Source organism: Engystomops pustulosus, chromosome 8 (assembly GCF_040894005.1).
Source record: "Engystomops pustulosus chromosome 8, aEngPut4.maternal, whole genome shotgun sequence".
Lineage (NCBI taxonomy): Eukaryota > Metazoa > Chordata > Amphibia > Anura > Leptodactylidae > Engystomops > Engystomops pustulosus.
In genome coordinates, this window is record NC_092418.1 from 13,159,323 (window position 1) to 13,182,362 (window position 23,040).

Here is a 23,040-nt window from a genome sequence, read left to right on the forward strand (position 1 = left end):
GTATCTCTGCCTCTATCCATCTTACCTCACACATGTTGCTGTATTATACTCATTGCCTGTAGTAACCAATCACAGCTAAGAGCTCATATCAATGACCTGTGGAAGAACAGCAACCAATCACGGCTCAGCTTCTAACTGCCGTAGCAGCAGAGAATGGCTCCTGTATATGGGGGGTAATGAGAGGGTTTGGGGCAGCGCGGGGTGAAAGCCCAATCTATGACGTTCCCCGAGTCACAGAGAGCGACTGTGCAAAGTGTGGTGATTGGAAACGTGACGGCGCAGATTCCTTTAGCGGACACAGGACCGGCATGAAACCCCGCCCCCCCACCTTATTTCTACTGCTTTTGTGAGGGCAGCAGTTTGCGTTTCGGAGCTGCCCCATGTCCGGAGAGGTGTCCCCCGCTCATACACACAACATCTCTACTGCCAAAAATAAAATCACAATATTTATTTGAAAAATCAAATTCCTATACAGAACTTCCCGATGTCACCGGGAATAGGATGTCGTGTCCCATCTGCGCGTCTCCTCAGTAACAAGACGTCTCCAGGAATCAGAGGTCTCTGCCCACCCACAGGAGACCCTCCAGGACTGCAGGGGGCGCCCACAACATTTATTTGGCAAAACAAAGAGAAAGTCTATGATGAGCTGCAAAACAAGGAGTCCCCAATATCCAGGAGGAGAGATCCCCAAGACTGAAGAGAAAGCCTGGACATAGAGAGAGGGAGACATATCAAGTGTGGCAGCAACAAAAGCTTAACAACAGCATAGCGGGCAGTATTATAGTAGTTATATTCTTGTACATAGGGGGCAGTATTATAGTAGTTATATTCTTGTACATAGGGGGCAGTATTATAGTAGTTATATTCTTGTACATAGGGGGCAGTATTATAGTAGTTATATTCTTGTACATAGCGGGCAGTATTATAGTAGTTATATTCTTGTACATAGGGGGCAGTATTATAGTAGTTATATTCTTGTACATAGGGGGCAGTATTATAGTAGTTATATTCTTGTACATAGGGGGCAGTATTATAGTAGTTATATTCCTGTACATAGGAAGCAGTATTATAGTAGTTATATTCCTGTACATAGGGGGCAGTATTATAGTAGTTATATTCTTGTACATAGGGGGCAGTATTATAGTAGTTATATTCCTGTACATAGGGGGCAGTATTATAGTAGTTATATTCCTGTACATAGGGGGCAGTATTATAGTAGTTATATTCTTGTACATAGGGGCAGTATTATAGTAGTTATATTCTTGTACATAGGGGGCAGTATTATAGTAGTTATATTCTTGTACATAGGGGTCAGTATTATAGTAGTTATATTCCTGTACATAGGGGGCAGTATTATAGTAGTTATATTCCTGTACATAGGGGGCAGTATTATAGTAGTTATATTCCTGTACATAGGGGGCAGTATTATAGTAGTTATATTCCTGTACATAGCGGGCAGTATTATAGTAGTTATATTCTTGTACATAGGGGCAGTATTATAGTAGTTATATTCTTGTACATAGGGGGCAGTATTATAGTAGTTATATTCCTGTACATAGGGGGCAGTATTATAGTAGTTATATTCCTGTACATAGCGGGCAGTATTATAGTAGTTATATTCCTGTACATAGGGGGCAGTATTATAGTAGTTATATTCTTGTACATAGGGGGCAGTATTATAGTAGTTATATTCTTGTACATAGGGGGCAGTATTATAGTAGTTATATACCTGTACATAGGGGGCAGTATTATAGTAGTTATATTCTTGTACATAGGGGGCAGTATTATAGTAGTTATATTCTTGTACAATGGGGGCAGTATTATAGTAGTTATATTCTTGTACAATGGGGGCAGTATTATAGCAGTTATATTCCTGTACATAGAGGGCAGTATTATAGTAGTTATATTCCTGTACATAGGGGCAGTATTATAGTAGTTATATTCTTGTACATAGGGGCAGTATTATAGTAGTTATATTCTTGTACATAGGGGGCAGTATTATAGTAGTTATATTCTTGTACATAGGGGGCAGTATTATAGTAGTTATATTCTTGTACATAGGGGGCAGTATTATAGTAGTTATATTCTTGTACATAGGGGGCAGTATTATAGTAGTTATATTCTTGTACATAGGGGGCAGTATTATAGTAGTTATATTCTTGTACATAGGGGGCAGTATTATAGTAGTTATATTCTTGTACATAGGGGGCAGTATTATAGTAGTTATATTCTTGTACATAGGGGGCAGTATTATAGTAGTTATATTCTTGTACATAGGGGGCAGTATTATAGTAGTTATATTCCTGTACATAGGGGGCAGTATTATAGTAGTTATATTCCTGTACATAGGGAGCAGTATTATAGTAGTTATATTCCTGTACATAGGGGGCAGTATTATAGTAGTTATATCCTTGTACATAGGGAGCAGTATTATAGTAGTTATATCCTTGTACATAGGGAGCAGTATTATAGTAGTTATATCCCTGTACACAGGGGGCAGTATTATAGTAGTTATATCCTTGTACATAGGGGCAGTATTATAGTAGTTATATTCCTGTACATAGGGGGCAGTATTATAGTAGTTATATTCCTGTACATAGGGGGCAGTATTGTAGTAGTTATATTCCTGTACATAGGGGGCAGTATTATAGTAGTTATATCCTTGTACATAGGGAGCAGTATTATAGTAGTTATATCCTTGTACATAGGGAGCAGTATTATAGTAGTTATATCCCTGTACACAGGGGGCAGTATTATAGTAGTTATATCCTTGTACATAGGGGCAGTATTATAGTAGTTATATTCCTGTACATAGGGGACAGTATTGTAGTAGTTATATTCCTGTACATAGGGGACAGTATTGTAGTAGTTATATTCCTGTACAAAGGGGGCAGTATTATAGTAGTTATATTCCTGTACATAGGGGGCAGTATTGTAGTAGTTATATTCCTGTACATAGGGGACAGTATTGTAGTAGTTATATTCCTGTACATAGGGGACAGTATTGTAGTAGTTATATTCCTGTACAAAGGGGGCAGTATTATAGTAGTTATATTCCTGTACATAGGGGGCAGTATTATAGTAGTTATATTCTTGTACTGAGGGGGCAGTATTATAGTAGTTATATTCTTGTACATAGGGGGCAGTATTATAGTAGTTATATTCTTGTACTGAGGGGGCAGTATTATAGTAGTTATATTCTTGTACATAGGGGGCAGTATTATAGTAGTTATATTCTTGTACATAGGGGGCAGTATTATAGTAGTTATATTCTTGTACATAGGGGGCAGTATTATAGTAGTTATATTCTTGTACATAGGGGGCAGTATTATAGTAGTTATATTGTTGTACATAGGGGGCAGTATTATAGTAGTTATATTCCTGTACATAGGGGGCAGTATTATAGTAGTTATATTCTTGTACATAGGGGGCAGTATTATAGTAGTTATATTCCTGTACATAGGGGGCAGTATTATAGTAGTTATATTCTTGTACATAGGGGGCAGTATTATAGTAGTTATATTCTTGTACATAGGGGGTAGTATTATAGTAGTTATATTCTTGTACATAGGGAGCAGTATTATAGTAGTTATATTCTTGTACATAGGGAGCAGTATTATAGTAGTTATATTCTTGTATATAGGGGGCAGTATTATAGTAGTTATATTCCTGTATATAGGGGGCAGTATTATAGTAGTTATATTCTTGTACATAGGGGGCAGTATTATAGTAGTTATATTCTTGTACATAGGGAGCAGTATTATAGTAGTTATATTCTTGTACATAGGGAGCAGTATTATAGTAGTTATATTCCTGTATATAGGGGGCAGTATTATAGTAGTTATATTCCTGTACATAGGGGGCAGTATTATAGTAGTTATATTCCTGTACATAGGGGCAGTATTATAGTAGTTATATTCCTGTACATAGGGGCAGTATTATAGTAGTTATATTCCTGTACATAGGGGGCAGTATTATAGTAGTTATATTCTTGTACATAGGGGGCAGTATTATAGTAGTTATATTCTTGTACATAGGGGGCAGTATTATAGTAGTTATATTCCTGTACATAGGGGGCAGTATTATAGTAGTTATATTCCTGTACATAGGGGGCAGTATTATAGTAGTTATATTCCTGTACATAGGGGCAGTATTATAGTAGTTATATTCTTGTACATAGGGGGCAGTATTATAGTAGTTATATTCCTGTATATAGGGGGCAGTATTATAGTAGTTATATTCCTGTACATAGGGGGCAGTATTATAGTAGTTATATTCCTGTACATAGGGGCAGTATTATAGTAGTTATATTCCTGTATATAGGGGGCAGTATTATAGTAGTTATATTCTTGTACATAGGGGGCAGTATTATAGTAGTTATATTCTTGTACATAGGGGGCAGTATTATAGTAGTTATATTCCTGTACATAGGGGACAGTATTATAGTAGTTATATTCTTGTACATAGGGGGCAGTATTATAGTAGTTATATTCTTGTACATAGGGGGCAGTATTATAGTAGTTATATTCCTGTACATAGGGGACAGTATTATAGTAGTTATATTCTTGTACATAGGGGGCAGTATTATAGTAGTTATATTCTTGTACATAGGGGGCAGTATTATAGTAGTTATATTCCTGTACATAGGGGGCAGTATTATAGTAGTTATATTCCTGTACATAGGGGCAGTATTATAGTAGTTATATTCTTGTACATAGGGGGCAGTATTATAGTAGTTATATTCTTGTACATAGGGGTCAGTATTATAGTAGTTATATTCCTGTACATAGGGGCCAGTATTATAGTAGTTATATTCCTGTACATAGGGGGCAGTATTGTAGTAGTTATATTCTTGTACATAGGGGTCAGTATTATAGTAGTTATATTCCTGTACATAGGGGCAGTATTATAGTAGTTATATTCTTGTACATAGGGGGTAGTATTATAGTAGTTATATTCTTGTACATAGGGGGTAGTATTATAGTAGTTATATTCTTGTACATAGGGGGCAGTATTATAGTAGTTATATTCTTGTGCATAGGGGGCAGTATTATAGTAGTTATATTCTTGTGCATAGGGGGCAGTATTATAGTAGTTATATTCCTGTATAAAGAGTCATATTATATTATATTCATACTATAAGAATTACAGTATGAGAGTCTCTATGTGATGTATTATGGGAGGTAATATTCAGAATATCTCAGAATATATTAATATATGATCATATTATCACCAGTGATTTGGTATGAGTAGATGTTCTCCTCTTACTCACCATATGACATCATTCTCCTTTTCTGCGTTTCATGTGTTGTGGTTACTTCTCTCTGAAATTTCAGCATAGAGGGAGGATTTTACTGTCAAGGACGCCGTGTTTTTAGTAAACAGGATTTGATACAAGAATTTGGTTCTGCCGGTCGTGTATATGTGCAGCGAAGGTGGATGGATTGTCACCTGCCCTCGTCATACATTGTAGAAAACCCTCAAAAGCCCCGACCCACCAGAGGACATCCTGGTGGACCCCTTCTTAACATTATGCCAGGACTTCCTGCTGGGAGAGGGGAGATAGAGCAGGTCCCTACATTCAAATGCTTGTGCTGTTCTCCAATTTGTATTATATGCATTTGCAACACCCCTGCCAACGTATAGGCAAGGTGGTAGGTGTGAATAAGGCCCTCTCCCTGTCAGGATCTATCTGGTGAACCTGCGCTACTCACCCAGAGGATAATGCTATGAGAACTTAGGTAATTGCAGCTGTAGATACTCTCTGGAAAGTCAACGATTAAATGGGTGTAAGTAATTATCCAATTTTGTGGCTGCATTGTAAACCGAAGTGTGATTGTAGACCAGGGGGGTCCAGTAACCAGAATCCGATGTTTGATCGTTTTGTCTGTTGCCTGCTTTTCAATAAAGAACGTTGAGTTGATTTTGCACAACGTTGTCTCCATCTGATCCCTGGATACGGCTGTTACCACCACGGGCCTTCCCATCCATTAGCCAGGGACACATACTACAGACACTCAGGGGTTGCCCCAGGGAGAACCTGTACATCAGCCTCTCCTCCATATTTCTTGCACACACCACCTGCTGGAGACCTGCCAGGCTATAGGACAGCCCTCCGGTCCCCATACCAAGCACCGGGACATTAGCGTGCCTAGGCCGCAACCGCCAGCCACTCAGGTACTGCGGGCCCCGGCTGCCTCCAGGCCCCAAGAGAAGGCTAGGCCCCGGTGGGGGATGTTGCACATTATTTCTTAAGGTGGGGGGGCACAATAATATAACAGGTCAGAACATGTGGGTGATATTTCTTTATGATGCAAGGGATTTAGATATCAGCAGCCCAGGGAGACTACAGAAATGTATATTGTGAGCTCTTGTATCTGTTGGAAGGAGCGGCCCGGCGCTTACACTGCAGCTGCAGACACATCATGCCGAAATTTTTTTGGCACTTGATTGAAGTAGAGAAAACCCCGAAGGAAAACCCAAAGCTGCTGCCAGCACTTCAATCCATCACACAGCAGACAGGATAGAAATATATACCAGACAGACACGAGGTGGAGGAGGCGGGCGACATACTTACCCAACACTGCACTCTACATAGAGGGGAGGGATAGATGGGAGATAGATAGATAGATAGGAGATAGATAGGAGATTATATATGAGATAGATAGATAGATAATCACCTGTGTCCGGGGCCACCTCTCTCTTTAGTTGGGATTGTCTATTGAAGGAGATTCCATGAAAGGTTTGGTCTATGAAGGAGTCCAGGTCTGTCAGGTCATCATTAGCTGTAACAATGAGAAGACTGGGCTGATGGAGGACATAAGATCTGGGGAGCACCATAGCGGTCACTCCTCGGCCCGTATATCTCTGGGATCTCTGGGGCTGTGGTATTAGAGAAGGTTCTGGACTTAGGACTCGGGTTGGAAGAATGATCTGGAATAGATGGACTCAGGGCCGGATTATAGGCGGGGATCCCGGGGCTCGAGCCCCGGGGCCCCCACCAGATCGCACCCCCTGCACGCCCGCGTCCCCCCTCCTGAGATGCCCGCTGCATCGCGCTGCATGGAGGAGCTGCCCGCCCCCCTTGGCACGAGTGACAGTAACTCCGCCTCAACGCCCGCCATCCCCCCTCCCGTCACATTTGACACCGCCTCCCTGCCCGCCCCGGCATAGGCGACACTGCGCTCGCCTCTCCGCCCGCCCCCCCAGCACAGGTGACAGCCTCCCGGCCCGCCCATCCCCCGGCATAGGCGACACTGCGCTCGCCTCTCCGCCCGCCCCCCCAGCACAGGTGACAGCCTTCTGGCCCGCCCATCCCCCCGCATGCATGGCCGAGCTACCAACCCCCTCCCAAACAAGCAACCCCGCCCAACACCCCACCCCTTGCTAGAACAAGCACACGCCGCCGCCCCCCTCCCTCCGCGCCCCCCCCCCTCTCCGCTCCCGGCTAGAAAAAGCACCCGACGCCCCCCCCCTCTCCGCTCCCGGCTAGAAAAAGCACCTGCCGTCCCCCTCCACGGCCGAACAAGCAACCGAAAGACCCACCCCCCGCACGAACAAGCACCCGTCTGAAGCCACGGCCAGTCACCCTAAAAGGTGTGTATATCCTGGGCATATGCGCATGCGTGTATATCCTGGGCATATGCGCATGCGTGTATATCCTGGGCATATGCGCATGCGTGTATATCCTGGGCATATGCGCATGCGTGTATATCCTGGGCATATGCGCATGCGTGTATATCCTGGGCATATGCGCATGCGTGTATATCCTGGGCATATGCGCATGCGTGTATATCCTGGGCATATGCGCATGCGTGTATATCCTGGGCATATGCGCATGCGTGTATATCCTGGGCATATGCGCATGCGTGTATATCCTGGGCATATGCGCATGCGTGTATATCCTGGGCATATGCGCATGCGTGTATATCCTGGGCATATGCGCATGCGTGTATATCCTGGGCATATGCGCATGCGTGTATATCCTGGGCATATGCGCATGCGTGTATATCCTGGGCATATGCGCATGCGTGTATATCCTGGGCATATGCGCATGCGTGTATATCCTGGGCATATGCGCATGCGTGTATATCCTGGGCATATGCGCATGCGTGTATATCCTGGGCATATGCGCATGCGTGTATATCCTGGGCATATGCGCATGCGTGTATATCCTGGGCATATGCGCATGCGTGTATATCCTGGGCATATGCGCATGCGTGTATATCCTGGGCATATGCGCATGCGTGTATATCCTGGGCATATGCGCATGCGTGTATATCCTGGGCATATGCGCATGCGTGTATATCCTGGGCATATGCGCATGCGTGTATATCCTGGGCATATGCGCATGCGTGTATATCCTGGGCATATGCGCATGCGTGTATATCCTGGGCATATGCGCATGCGTGTATATCCTGGGCATATGCGCATGCGTGTATATCCTGGGCATATGCGCATGCGTGTATATCCTGGGCATATGCGCATGCGTGTATATCCTGGGCATATGCGCATGCGTGTATATCCTGGGCATATGCGCATGCGTGTATATCCTGGGCATATGCGCATGCGTGTATATCCTGGGCATATGCGCATGCGTGTATATCCTGGGCATATGCGCATGCGTGTATATCCTGGGCATATGCGCATGCGTGTATATCCTGGGCATATGCGCATGCGTGTATATCCTGGGCATATGCGCATGCGTGTATATCCTGGGCATATGCGCATGCGTGTATATCCTGGGCATATGCGCATGCGTGTATATCCTGGGCATATGCGCATGCGTGTATATCCTGGGCATATGCGCATGCGTGTATATCCTGGGCATATGCGCATGCGTGTATATCCTGGGCATATGCGCATGCGTGTATATCCTGGGCATATGCGCATGCGTGTATATCCTGGGCATATGCGCATGCGTGTATATCCTGGGCATATGCGCATGCGTGTATATCCTGGGCATATGCGCATGCGTGTATATCCTGGGCATATGCGCATGCGTGTATATCCTGGGCATATGCGCATGCGTGTATATCCTGGGCATATGCGCATGCGTGTATATCCTGGGCATATGCGCATGCGTGTATATCCTGGGCATATGCGCATGCGTGTATATCCTGGGCATATGCGCATGCGTGTATATCCTGGGCATATGCGCATGCGTGTATATCCTGGGCATATGCGCATGCGTGTATATCCTGGGCATATGCGCATGCGTGTATATCCTGGGCATATGCGCATGCGTGTATATCCTGGGCATATGCGCATGCGTGTATATCCTGGGCATATGCGCATGCGTGTATATCCTGGGCATATGCGCATGCGTGTATATCCTGGGCATATGCGCATGCGTGTATATCCTGGGCATATGCGCATGCGTGTATATCCTGGGCATATGCGCATGCGTGTATATCCTGGGCATATGCGCATGCGTGTATATCCTGGGCATATGCGCATGCGTGTATATCCTGGGCATATGCGCATGCGTGTATATCCTGGGCATATGCGCATGCGTGTATATCCTGGGCATATGCGCATGCGTGTATATCCTGGGCATATGCGCATGCGTGTATATCCTGGGCATATGCGCATGCGTGTATATCCTGGGCATATGCGCATGCGTGTATATCCTGGGCATATGCGCATGCGTGTATATCCTGGGCATATGCGCATGCGTGTATATCCTGGGCATATGCGCATGCGTGTATATCCTGGGCATATGCGCATGCGTGTATATCCTGGGCATATGCGCATGCGTGTATATCCTGGGCATATGCGCATGCGTGTATATCCTGGGCATATGCGCATGCGTGTATATCCTGGGCATATGCGCATGCGTGTATATCCTGGGCATATGCGCATGCGTGTATATCCTGGGCATATGCGCATGCGTGTATATCCTGGGCATATGCGCATGCGTGTATATCCTGGGCATATGCGCATGCGTGTATATCCTGGGCATATGCGCATGCGTGTATATCCTGGGCATATGCGCATGCGTGTATATCCTGGGCATATGCGCATGCGTGTATATACTGGGCATATGCGCATGCGTGTATATACTGGGCATATGCGCATGCGTGTATATACTGGGCATATGCGCATGCGTGTATATCTATGGCCGTAAGAACGACCATGCGGCTCTATTCTCTATGGAGAGGGGAGGGGTGAGCCGCGATCACCTCTCCTCCTCTACAGCGCGCCCGACGTGTGCTTGCCTGGCTATAGTCAGCGGTGTTAATGGGGGGGAGGCAGCTGTATGTAGCTGTGTTACTGGGGGCGAGGCGGCTGTATGTAGCTGTGTTACTGGGGATGAGGCGGCTGTATGTAGCTGTGTTACTGGGGGCGAGGCGGCTGTATGTAGCTGTGTTACTGGGGGCGAGGCGGCTGTATGTAGCTGTGTTACTGGGGGCGAGGCGGCTGTATGTAGCTGTGTTACTGGGGGCGAGGCGGCTGTATGTAGCTGTGTTACTGGGATGAGGCGGCTGTATGTAGCTGTGTTACTGGGGATGAGGCGGCTGTATGTAGCTGTGTTACTGGGGGTGAGGCGGCTGTATGTAGCTGTGTTACTGGGGGCGAGGCGGCTGTATGTAGCTGTGTTACTGGGGATGAGGCGGCTGTATGTAGCTGTGTTACTGGGGATGAGGCGGCTGTATGTAGCTGTGTTACTGGGATGAGGCGGCTGTATGTAGCTGTGTTACTGGGGGCGAGGCGGCTGTATGTAGCTGTGTTACTGGGGATGAGGCGGCTGTATGTAGCTGTGTTACTGGGGATGAGGCAGCTGTATGTAGCTGTGTTACTGGGATGAGGCGGCTGTATGTAGCTGTGTTACTGGGGGTGAGGCGGCTGTATGTAGCTGTGTTACTGGGGATGAGGCGGCTGTATGTAGCTGTGTTACTGGGGATGAGGCAGCTGTATGTAGCTGTGTTACTGGGGGCGAGGCGGCTGTATGTAGCTGTGTTACTGGGGGTGAGGCGGCTGTATGTAGCTGTGTTACTGGGGATGAGGCGGCTGTATGTAGCGGTGTTACTGGGGTGAGGCGGCTGTATGTAGCTGTGTTACTGGGGTGAGGCGGCTGTATGTAGCTGTGTTACTGGGGATGAGGCAGCTGTATGTAGCGGTGTTACTGGGGATGAGGCGGCTGTATGTAGCTGTGTTACTGGGGATGAGGCGGCTGTATGTAGCTGTGTTACTGGGGGCGAGGCAGCTGTATGTAGCTGTGTTACTGGGGATGAGGTGGCTCTATGTAGCTGTGTTACTGGGGGCGAGGCGGCTGTATGTAGCTGTGTTACTGGGGTGAGGCGGCTGTATGTAGCTGTGTTACTGGGGATGAGGCAGCTGTATGTAGCGGTGTTACTGGGGATGAGGCGGCTGTATGTAGCTGTGTTACTGGGGGTGAGGCGGCTGTATGTAGCGGTGTTACTGGGGTGAGGCGGCTGTATGTAGCGGTGTTACTGGGGGTGAGGCGGCTGTATGTAGCTGTGTTACTGGGGTGAGGCGGCTGTATGTAGCGGTGTTACTGGGGTGAGGCGGCTGTATGTAGCGGTGTTACTGGGGTGAGGCGGCTGTATGTAGCTGTGTTACTGGGGTGAGGCGGCTGTATGTAGCTGTGTTACTGGGGGCGAGGCGGCTGTATGTAGCTGTGTTACTGGGGATGAGGCGGCTGTATGTAGCTGTGTTACTGGGGATGAGGCGGCTGTATGTTGCTGTGTTACTGCTGGGATAGTGGAAAGGAAGCAGGAAGACGTTTGTACGCTACACTCAGTGGGGGCCTCCACCAGATTTTGCACCCAGGGGCCCCCACCAACCTTAATCCGGCCCTGGATGGACTACAGAATCTCTTACTCCGTGTGCTCCCTTTTCTTATCCATTGTGGTGGAGGACGGACCACAACTATTGCACAGACTGGAGCAGTAAGTGGCCGTCCTCTCAGTCACATAACCCAAGGGTGTACCTACTTCTCCCCATCACCGACACCCACCAGGCCTAGTATCCATCATCTATCTATCAGATGGACATCTCCTCTTCCAGAGGTTGGGAGGAGAGGAGGAGGGCCAGGAAACCCCTGGCAGTGGATGAGGTCTCCATGGCCCCTCTCACAGGTCCGTCCTGTGGACCCCTAGCCTGAGGCTGCACTACGGGGGGTTGTATCCAGAGAATATACGGAGATAATGGCTCCACTTACCTGCACTGCCGCCCGGGCTTCCCACTTCACTCCCAGGATTGGACTGGAAGAGAGCAGAACAATCACATGTGTACAGACGTAGCTGAGCTGGGACTGCGCCCATGTCCTTACATAGGACTGCAGGTACCCAGCCCCCACCGTTACCTTACTCATCCAGTCACAGATCCCTCGCAGATCTGATCGCTCCCGCACAACCGGAGTATCCGAGGAACGGCGAGCGCTGGACAGAGGGAAATATACAGGAGACATTGAGGACAGGAGCAGGGGGACAGCAGGGCGGACAGCAGCGGGACAGCGGGGCGGAGAGCGGGGCGGAGAGCAGCGGGGATAAGGAGGTGTACAGGACAGGGGGCAATAATACAGTAGAGGGGGGGGCGCACACAACGCACAGTAGAGGGGGGGGCGCACACAACATACAGTAGAGGGGGGGGCGCACACAACATACAGTAGAGGGGGGGGCGCACACAACATACAGTAGAGGGGGGGGCGCACACAACATACAGTAGAGGGGGGGGCGCACACAACATACAGTAGAGGGGGGGGCGCACACAACATACAGTAGAGGGGGGGGCGCACACAACATACAGTAGAGGGGGGGGGCGCACACAACATACAGTAGAGGGGGGGGCGCACACAACATACAGTAGAGGGGCGCACACAACATACAGTGAGGGGGGGGGCGCACACAACATACAGTAGAGGGGGGGGCGCACACAACATACAGTAGAGGGGGGGGCGCACACAACATACAGTAGAGGGGGGGGGCGCACACAACATACAGTAGAGGGGGGGGCGCACACAACATACAGTAGAGGGGGGGGCGCACACAACATACAGTGAGGGGGGGGGCGCACACAACATACAGTAGAGGGGGGGCGCACACAACATACAGTAGAGGGGGGGCGCACACAACATACAGTAGGGGGGGGGCGCACACAACATACAGTAGGGGGGGGGGCGCACACAACATACAGTAGAGGGGGGGGCGCACACAACGCACAGGAGAAGGGGGGCGCACACAACATACAGTAGAGGGGGGGGCGCACACAACATACAGTAGAGGGGGGGCGCACACAACATACAGTAGAGGGGGGGGCGCACACAACATACAGTAGAGGGGGGGGCGCACAACATACAGTAGAGGGGGGGGCGCACACAACATACAGTAGAGGGGGGGGGCGCACACAACATACAGTAGAGGGGGGGGCGCACACAACATACAGTAGAGGGGGGGGGCGCACACAACATACAGTAGAGGGGGGGGGCGCACACAACATACAGTAGAGGGGGGGGGCGCACACAACATACAGTAGAGGGGGGGGGCGCACACAACATACAGTAGAGGGGGGGGCGCACACAACATACAGTAGAGGGGGGGGCGCACACAACATACAGTGAGGGGGGGGGCGCACACAACATACAGTAGAGGGGGGGGCGCACACAACATACAGTAGAGGGGGGGCGCACACAACATACAGTAGAGGGGGGGCGCACACAACATACAGTAGGGGGGGGCGCACACAACATACAGTAGGGGGGGGGGCGCACACAACAAACAGTAGGGGGGGGGCGCACAACATACAGTAGGGGGGGGGCGCACAACATACAGTAGGGGGGGGCACACAACATACAGTAGGGGGGGGGGCGCACAACATACAGTAGGGGGGGGCGCACAACATACAGTAGGGGGGGCGCGCACAACATACAGTAGGGGGGGGCGCACAACATACAGTGGGGGGGGCGCACAACATACAGTAGGGGGGGGCGCACAACATACAGTAGGGGGGGGCGCACAACATACAGTAGGGGGGGGCGCACAACATACAGTAGGGGGGGGGCGCACAACATACAGTAGGGGGGGGCGCACAACATACAGTAGGGGGGGGCGCACAACATACAGTAGGGGGGGGCGCACAACATACAGTAGGGGGGGGCGCACAACATACAGTAGGGGGGGGGCGCACAACATACAGTAGGGGGGGGGCGCACAACATACAGTAGGGGGGGGGCGCACAACATACAGTAGGGGGGGGGCGCACAACATACAGTAGGGGGGGGCGCACAACATACAGTAGGGGGGGGCGCACAACATACAGTAGGGGGGGGCGCACAACATACAGTAGGGGGGGGCGCACAACATACAGTAGAGGGGGGGCGCACAACATACAGTAGGGGGGGCGCACAACATACAGTAGGGGGGGGCGCACAACATACAGTAGGGGGGGGCGCACAACATACAGTAGGGGGGGGCGCACAACATACAGTAGGGGGGGGCGCACAACATACAGTAGGGGGGGGCGCACAACATACAGTAGGGGGGGGCGCACAACATACAGTAGGGGGGGGCGCACAACATACAGTAGGGGGGGGCGCACAACATACAGTAGGGGGGGGCGCACAACATACAGTAGGGGGGGGCGCACAACATACAGTAGGGGGGGCGCACAACATACAGTAGGGGGGGGCGCACAACATACAGTAGGGGGGGGCGCACAACATACAGTAGGGGGGGGCGCACAACATACAGTAGGGGGGGGGGCGCACAACATACAGTAGGGGGGGGGGCGCACAACATACAGTAGGGGGGGGGCGCACAACATACAGTAGGGGGGGGCGCACAACATACAGTAGGGGGGGGGCGCACAACATACAGTAGGGGGGGGGCGCACAACATACAGTAGGGGGGGCGCACAACATACAGTAGGGGGGGCGCACAACATACAGTAGGGGGGGGCGCACAACATACAGTAGGGGGGGGCGCACAACATACAGTAGGGGGGGGCGCACAACATACAGTAGGGGGGGCGGACAACATACAGTAGGGGGGCGCACAATATACAGTAGGGGGGGGCGCACAATATACAGTAGGGGGGAGGGGCACAATATACAGTAGGGGGGGGCGCACAATATACAGTAGGGGGGGGGGGCGCACAATGTACAGTAGGGGGGGGGCGCACAATATACAGTAGGGGGGGGGCGCACAATATACAGTAGGGGGGGCGCATAATATACAGTAGGGGGGGCGCATAATATACAGTAGGGGGGCGCATAATATACAGTAGGGGGGCGTATAATATACAGTAGGGGGGCGTATAATATACAGTAGGGGGGCGTATAATATACAGTAGGGGGGCGTATAATATACAGTAGGGGGGTATAATATACAGTAGGGGGGTATAATATACAGTAGGGGGTATAATATACAGTAGGGGGTATAATATACAGTAGGGGGTTGTATAATATACAGTAGGGGGTTGTATAATATACAGTAGGGGGTTGTATAATATACAGTAGGGGGTTGTATAATATACAGTAGGGGTGTATATAATATACAGTAGGGGTGTATATAATATACAGTAGGGGTGTATATAATATACAGTAGGGGGGTATATAATATACAGTAGGGGGTGAATATAATATACAGTAGGGGGGTGTATATAATATACAGTAGGGGGGTGTATATAATATACAGTAGGGGGGTGTATAATATACAGTAGGGGGGTGTATAATATACAGTAGGGGGTGTATAATATACAGTAGGGGGGTGTATAATATACAGTAGGGGGGTGTATAATATACAGTAGGGGGGTATAATATACAGTAGGGGGGTATAATATACAGTATGGGGGTGTATATAATATACAGTATGGGGGTGTATATAATATACAGTATGGGGGTGTATATAATATACAGTATGGGGGTGTATATAATATACAGTAGGGGGGTGTATATATTATACAGTAGGGGGGTGTATATAATATACAGTAGGGGGGTGTATATAATATACAGTAGGGGGGTGTATATAATATACAGTAGGGGGGTGTATATAATATACAGTAGGGGGGTGTATATAATATACAGTAGGGGGGTATATATAATATACAGTAGGGGGGTGTATATAATATACAGTAGGGGGGTGTATATAATATACAGTAGGGGGGTGTATAATATACAGTAGGGGGGTGTATAATATACAGTAGGGGGGTGTATAATATACAGTAGGGGGGTGTATAATATACAGTAGGGGGTTGTATAATATACAGTAGGGGTGTATATAATATACAGTAGGGGGTATATAATATACAGTAGGGGGTGTATAATATACAGTAGGGGGTGTATAATATACAGTAGGGGGGTGTATAATATACAGTAGGGGGGTGTATAATATACAGTAGGGGTGTATATAATATACAGTAGGGGGTATATAATATACAGTATGGGGGTGTATATAATATACCGTAGGGGGGTATATAATATACCGTAGGGGGGTATATAATATACAGTAGTGGGGGTGTATAATATACAGTAGGGGGGTGTATAATATACAGTAGGGGGGTGTATAATATACAGTAGGGGGGTATATAATATACAGTAGGGGGGTATATTATACAGTAGGGGGGTGTATAATATACAGTAGGGGGGTGTATAATATACAGTAGGGGGTTGTATAATATACAGTAGGGGTGTATATAATATACAGTAGGGGGTATATAATATACAGTATGGGGTGTATATAATATACAGTATGGGGTGTATATAATATACAGTATGGGGGTGTATATAATATACAGTATGGGGGTGTATATATTATACAGTAGGGGGGTGTATATAATATACAGTAGGGGGGTGTATATAATATACAGTAGGGGGGTGTATATAATATACAGTAGGGGGGTGTATATAATATACAGTAGGGGGGTGTATATAATATACAGTAGGGGGGTATATAATATACAGTAGGGGGGTGTATAATATACAGTAGGGGGGTGTATAATATACAGTAGGGGGGTGTATAATATACAGTAGGGGTGTATATAATATACAGTAGGGGGTATATAATATACAGTAGGGGGTATATAATATACAGTATGGGGGTGTATATAATATACCGTAGGGGGGTATATAATATACAGTAGTGGGGGTGTATAATATACAGTAGTGGGGGTGTATAATATACAGTAGGGGGGTGTATAATATACAGTAGGGGGGTGTATAATATACAGTAGGGGGGTATATATTATACAGTAGGGGGGTGTATAATATACAGTAGGGGGTTGTATAATATACAGTAGGGGTGTATATAATATACAGTAGGGGGTATATAATATACAGTATGGGGTGTATATAATATACAGTAGGGGGGTGTATATAATATACAGTAGGGGGGTGTATATAATATACAGTAGGGGGGTGTATATAATATACAGTAGGGGGGTGTATATAATATACAGTAGGGGGGTGTATATAATATACAGTAGGGGGGTGTATATAATATACAGTAGGGGGGTGTATATAATATACAGTAGGGGGGTGTATATAATATACAGTAGGGGGGTATAATATACAGTAGGGGGGTATAATATACAGTAGGGGTGTATATAATATACAGTAGGGGGGTGTATAATATACAGTAGGGGGGTGTATAATATACAGTAGGGGGGTATATATAATATACCCTAGGGGGGTATATAATATACCGTAGGGGGGTATATAATATACAGTAGGGGGGGTGTATAATATACAGTAGGGGGGGTGTATAATATACAGTAGGGGGGTGTATAATATACAGTAGGGGGGTATATAATATACAGTAGGGGGGTATATAATATACAGTAGGGGGGTGTATAATATACAGTAGGGGGGTGTATAATATACAGTAGGGGGGTGTATAATATACAGTAGGGGTGTATATAATATACAGTAGGGGGTATATAATATACAGTAGGGGGTATATAATATACAGTATGGGGGTGTATATAATATACCGTAGGGGGGTATATAATATACAGTAGTGGGGGTGTATAATATACAGTAGTGGGGGTGTATAATATACAGTAGGGGGGTGTATAATATACAGTAGGGGGGTGTATAATATACAGTAGGGGGGTGTATAATATACAGTAGGGGGGTATATAATATACAGTAGGGGGGTATATTATACAGTAGGGGGGTGTATAATATACAGTAGGGGGGTGTATAATATACAGTAGGGGGTTGTATAATATACAGTAGGGGTGTATATAATATACAGTAGGGGGTATATAATATACAGTATGGGGTGTATATAATATACAGTATGGGGTGTATATAATATACAGTATGGGGGTGTATATAATATACAGTAGGGGGGTGTATATAATATACAGTAGGGGGGTGTATATAATATACAGTAGGGGGGTGTATATAATATACAGTAGGGGGGTGTATATAATATACAGTAGGGGGGTATAATATACAGTAGGGGGGTGTATAATATACAGTAGGGGGTTGTATAATATACAGTAGGGGGTTGTATAATATACAGTAGGGGTGTATATAATATACAGTAGGGGGGTGTATAATATACAGTAGGGGGGTGTATAATATACAGTAGGGGGGTATATATAATATACCCTAGGGGGGTATATAATATACCGTAGGGGGGTATATAATATACAGTAGGGGGGGTGTATAATATACAGTAGGGGGGTGTATAATATACAGTAGGGGGGTATATAATATACAGTAGGGGGGTATATAATATACAGTAGGGGGGTGTATAATATACAGTAGGGGGGTATAATATACAGTAGGGGGGTGTATAATATACAGTAGGGGGTTGTATAATATACAGTAGGGGTGTATATAATATACAGTAGGGGTGTATATAATATACAGTAGGGGGTATATAATATACAGTATGGGGGTGTATATAATATACCGTAGGGGGGTATATAATATACAGTAGGGGGGGTGTATAATATACAGTAGGGGGGTGTATAATATACAGTAGGGGGGTGTATAATATACAGTAGGGGGGTATATAATATACAGTAGGGGGGTGTATAATATACAGTAGGGGGGTATATTATACAGTAGGGGGGTGTATATAATATACCGTAGGGGGGTATATATAATATACAGTAGGGGGGTGTATATAATATACAGTAGGGGGGTGTATATAATATACAGTAGTGGGTGTATAATATACAGTAGGGGGGTATAATATACAGTAGGGGGGTGTATAATATACAGTAGGGGGGTGTATAATATACAGTAGGGGGGTATAATATACAGTAGGGGGTATAATATACAGTAGGGGGTATAATATACAGTAGGGCGTATAATATACAGTAGGGGGTTGTATAATATACAGTAGGGGGTTGTATAATATACAGTAGGGGTGTATATAATATACAGTAGGGGGTATATAATATACAGTAGGGGTGTATATAATATACAGTAGGGGGGTGTATATAATATACAGTAGGGGGGTGAATATAATATACAGTAGGGGGGTGTATATAATATACAGTAGGGGGTGTATATAATATACAGTAGGGGGGTGTATAATATACAGTAGGGGGGATAATATACAGTAGGGGGTATAATATACAGTAGGGGGGTGTATAATATACAGTAGGGGGGTGTATAATATACAGTAGGGGGGTATAATATACAGTAGGGGGGTATAATATACAGTAGGGGGGTATAATATACAGTAGGGGGGTATATAATATACAGTAGGGGGGTATATATAATATACAGTAGGGGGGTGTATATAATATACAGTAGGGGGGTGTATAATATACAGTAGGGGGGTGTATAATATACAGTAGGGGGGTGTATAATATACAGTAGGGGGTTGTATAATATACAGTAGGGGTGTATATAATATACAGTAGGGGGGTGTATAATATACAGTAGGGGTGTATATAATATACAGTAGGGGGTATATAATATACAGTATGGGGGTGTATATAATATACCGTAGGGGGGTATATAATATACAGTAGGGGGGTATATTATACAGTAGGGGGGTGTATAATATACAGTAGGGGGGTGTATAATATACAGTAGGGGGTTGTATAATATACAGTAGGGGTGTATATAATATACAGTAGGGGGGTGTATAATATACAGTAGGGGTGTATATAATATACAGTAGGGGGGTGTATAATATACAGTAGGGGTGTATATAATATACAGTAGGGGGTATATAATATACAGTATGGGGGTGTATATAATATACCGTAGGGGGGTATATAATATACCGTAGGGGGGTATATAATATACCGTAGGGGGGGTGTATAATATACAGTAGGGGGGTGTATAATATACAGTAGGGGGGTATATAATATACAGTAGGGGGGTATATAATATACAGTAGGGGGGTGTATAATATACAGTAGGGGGGTATAATATACAGTAGGGGGGTGTATAATATACAGTAGGGGGGTGTATAATATACAGTAGGGGGGTGTATAATATACAGTAGGGGGTATATAATATACAGTATGGGGGTATATAATATACCGTAGGGGGGTATATATAATATACCGTAGGGGGGTATATAATATACCGTAGGGGGGTATATAATATACAGTAGGGGGGGTGTATAATATACAGTAGGGGGGTGTATAATATACAGTAGGGGGGTGTATAATATACAGTAGGGGGTGTATAATATACAGTAGGGGGGTATATAATATACAGTAGGGGGTGTATAATATACAGTAGGGGGTGTATAATATACAGTAGGGGGGTATATAATATACAGTAGGGGTGTATAACTCGGGGTCAGGCATAAGGACCTCTTCCTGATGGCCACCATGGCCTCCTGTATCGCCTGCAGCCACCTCATCCTCTCCGTGTTGCAGTCCGCAGCCTGAAACACAAGATAGTCAGGGAGGCGGACCACCCCAGTGTCACCCCCAATCACCCTGCAGCTATATGCACTCTATTGCTCCCTGTTATCAGCACGTTGATGTGATACTTACCAGTGTAATGACTTTTCCATTGCGCAGGGTCATCTCCATGGGGTATCGGGATCCCATGGTGTCCACACAGACCAGAGACAGGACCTGCTCCGGGCAGAGGGAACCATCAGGAGGGAACCTCACACCTTATTATGTGTACATCCCCTCTAATACTCACGTCTCGCACATCGATGGTGCCCCAGAGCTCCCCCTGCAGGAGAAACACAACATACTGTATATCCAGGTGTAGTGCGACTCATCACAGCGCCGCCCCGGTCCACAGGATATGCCTGGTATTGCAGCTAGGAGACATTACTGAGCCGCAATACCACAAACAGCCTGAGCCCAGATGTGGCGCTGCCAGATATCCACAAGTCATGCATTTCCTACCTCTTTGTCATCACTTCCTCGCGTCTTGTAGTACGACAGAATCCTCCCTTTAAGTGTAAACTGGTATTTCCTCCAATGGAATTTCTGACCGGGTACAAAAGGAAAAAAAACTGAGAAAAACACAATAAAACTCCAGGATTGTAGCTGCACTATTGGAGCCTGCGCTGCTCTCAGATGCTCTATGTTACACTACAGCTCTGCCCCTCCATGACCAGTGACTCCAGGATTGTAGCTGCACTATTGGAGCCTGCGCTGCTCTCAGATGCTCTATGTTACACTACAGCTCTGCGCCTCCATAACCAGTGACTCCAGGATTGTAGCTGCACTATTGGAGCCTGCACTGCTCTCAGATGCTCTATGTTACACTACAGCTCTGCGCCTCCATAACCAGTGACTCCAGGATTGTAGCTGCACTATTGGATCACCCGTCTTCCAACATTATCTATAGGTCTTGGGGGTCTCTGGGTTTTTGCGCTGTTCCCCTCCCCCATGTTGTGGACCAGCTTGCCAGGAGGAGAACCCCAGTGACCCGGGATATACATCCGGGTTTCCCAAACTTGGCCAAGTTTTCCCAAGCCTCCCCCCATGCCTCCTCACCACAGTCTGCCGCCTCTTCTCCAGGATGCCGGTCATGTGCCCGCTCTCCTCCATGGCCGCTCCGCACACCTGAACTTTGCTTTCTTCCTGGTAGATAGGACGTCTACCAAAGTTCAGCTGTTCCCTGGAGAGAGGGATCTCTGTGATGTCACAGCGGGGTGACAGGGATCCGGTTACATCCCGGCGGATGATCCGTCCTCTGGATGAATGAGCCACGGATTCGGTATAAATTAATCATTACCCGTAATTAAGTCTACAAGGAAGAGCGATAACGGAGCGCAGGGAAAGTACCATGGGCGGCTATGCTTCACCTGCCCTGCAGGGGGCGTCCCAGGGGAAGAGAAGGATTGTTCAGGGGGCCGCACAGGGGCTGCAGGAGACTGAGCTCTGGGTAATGTGGCCATTCACCGACAGCAAGATGCCAGGAAGAATCTGGGAGAAGCCGGTATGATGTCACAGAGCTCCACATCTCCTGCCGAGGGTAAAGTATGATGTCACCGGGGCCGGCCTGCAGAGAGCGCCCCCTAATGGAGGAGGCAGCTTCCATAGTCCTAACACCCCCAATACCTGCTGATTGTGGAGGATGGAGAAGCCCCTGACCCCGTCCATGCGCTCAATGCAGGGTCAGGCCTAGTGTGCATCAGGCCATACAGGACTACATCTCCCATCATCCACACTGTGCAGTGTCAGGCCTAGTGTGTATCATGCCATACAGGACTACATCTCCCATCATCCACACTGCAGTGTCAGGCCTAGTTTGCATCAGGCCATACAGGACTACATCTCCCATCATCCACACTGTGCATTGTCAGGCCATACAGAAAGGGCTGCAACTCCCATCATCCACACTGTGCAGTGTCAGGCCTAGTTTGCATCAGGCCATACAGGACTACATCTCCCATCATCCACACTGTGCATTGTCAGGCCATACAGAAAGGGCTACAACTCCCATCATCCACACTGTGCAGTGTCAGCTCTAGAGCGCACTGAGCTATCACGGTGAGAACTACGACTCTAATCATCCAAAAAAAAGTAGCGAGTGAGACATACAAGTATAAGGTGTGCACTCCGTGCATGTGAGGCTACTGAGGTGATGGATCCACAGCAGCACAAAGTATTTCAGGACAG

The 23,040-nt window shown here is 47.0% G+C and overlaps 1 protein-coding gene across 1 annotated transcript; it reads right to left on the reverse strand.

Annotated features, from left to right (window-relative positions):
- Nucleotides 1-421: 421 nt before the first annotated feature.
- LOC140076130 (uncharacterized) lies at nucleotides 422-22,206 on the reverse strand. Its single transcript, XM_072122637.1, has 11 exons — nucleotides 22,154-22,206; nucleotides 21,913-22,111; nucleotides 21,316-21,399; nucleotides 21,104-21,136; nucleotides 20,947-21,030; nucleotides 20,761-20,834; nucleotides 12,332-12,407; nucleotides 12,188-12,230; nucleotides 6,681-6,785; nucleotides 5,273-5,324; nucleotides 422-706 (listed from the first exon to the last, which is right to left on the reverse strand). Exons 1-10 carry the CDS (start codon nucleotides 22,204-22,206, stop codon nucleotides 5,302-5,304), a joined length of 774 nt encoding a protein of 257 aa, XP_071978738.1. The 3' UTR covers nucleotides 422-706; nucleotides 5,273-5,301.
- Nucleotides 22,207-23,040: the final 834 nt, after the last annotated feature.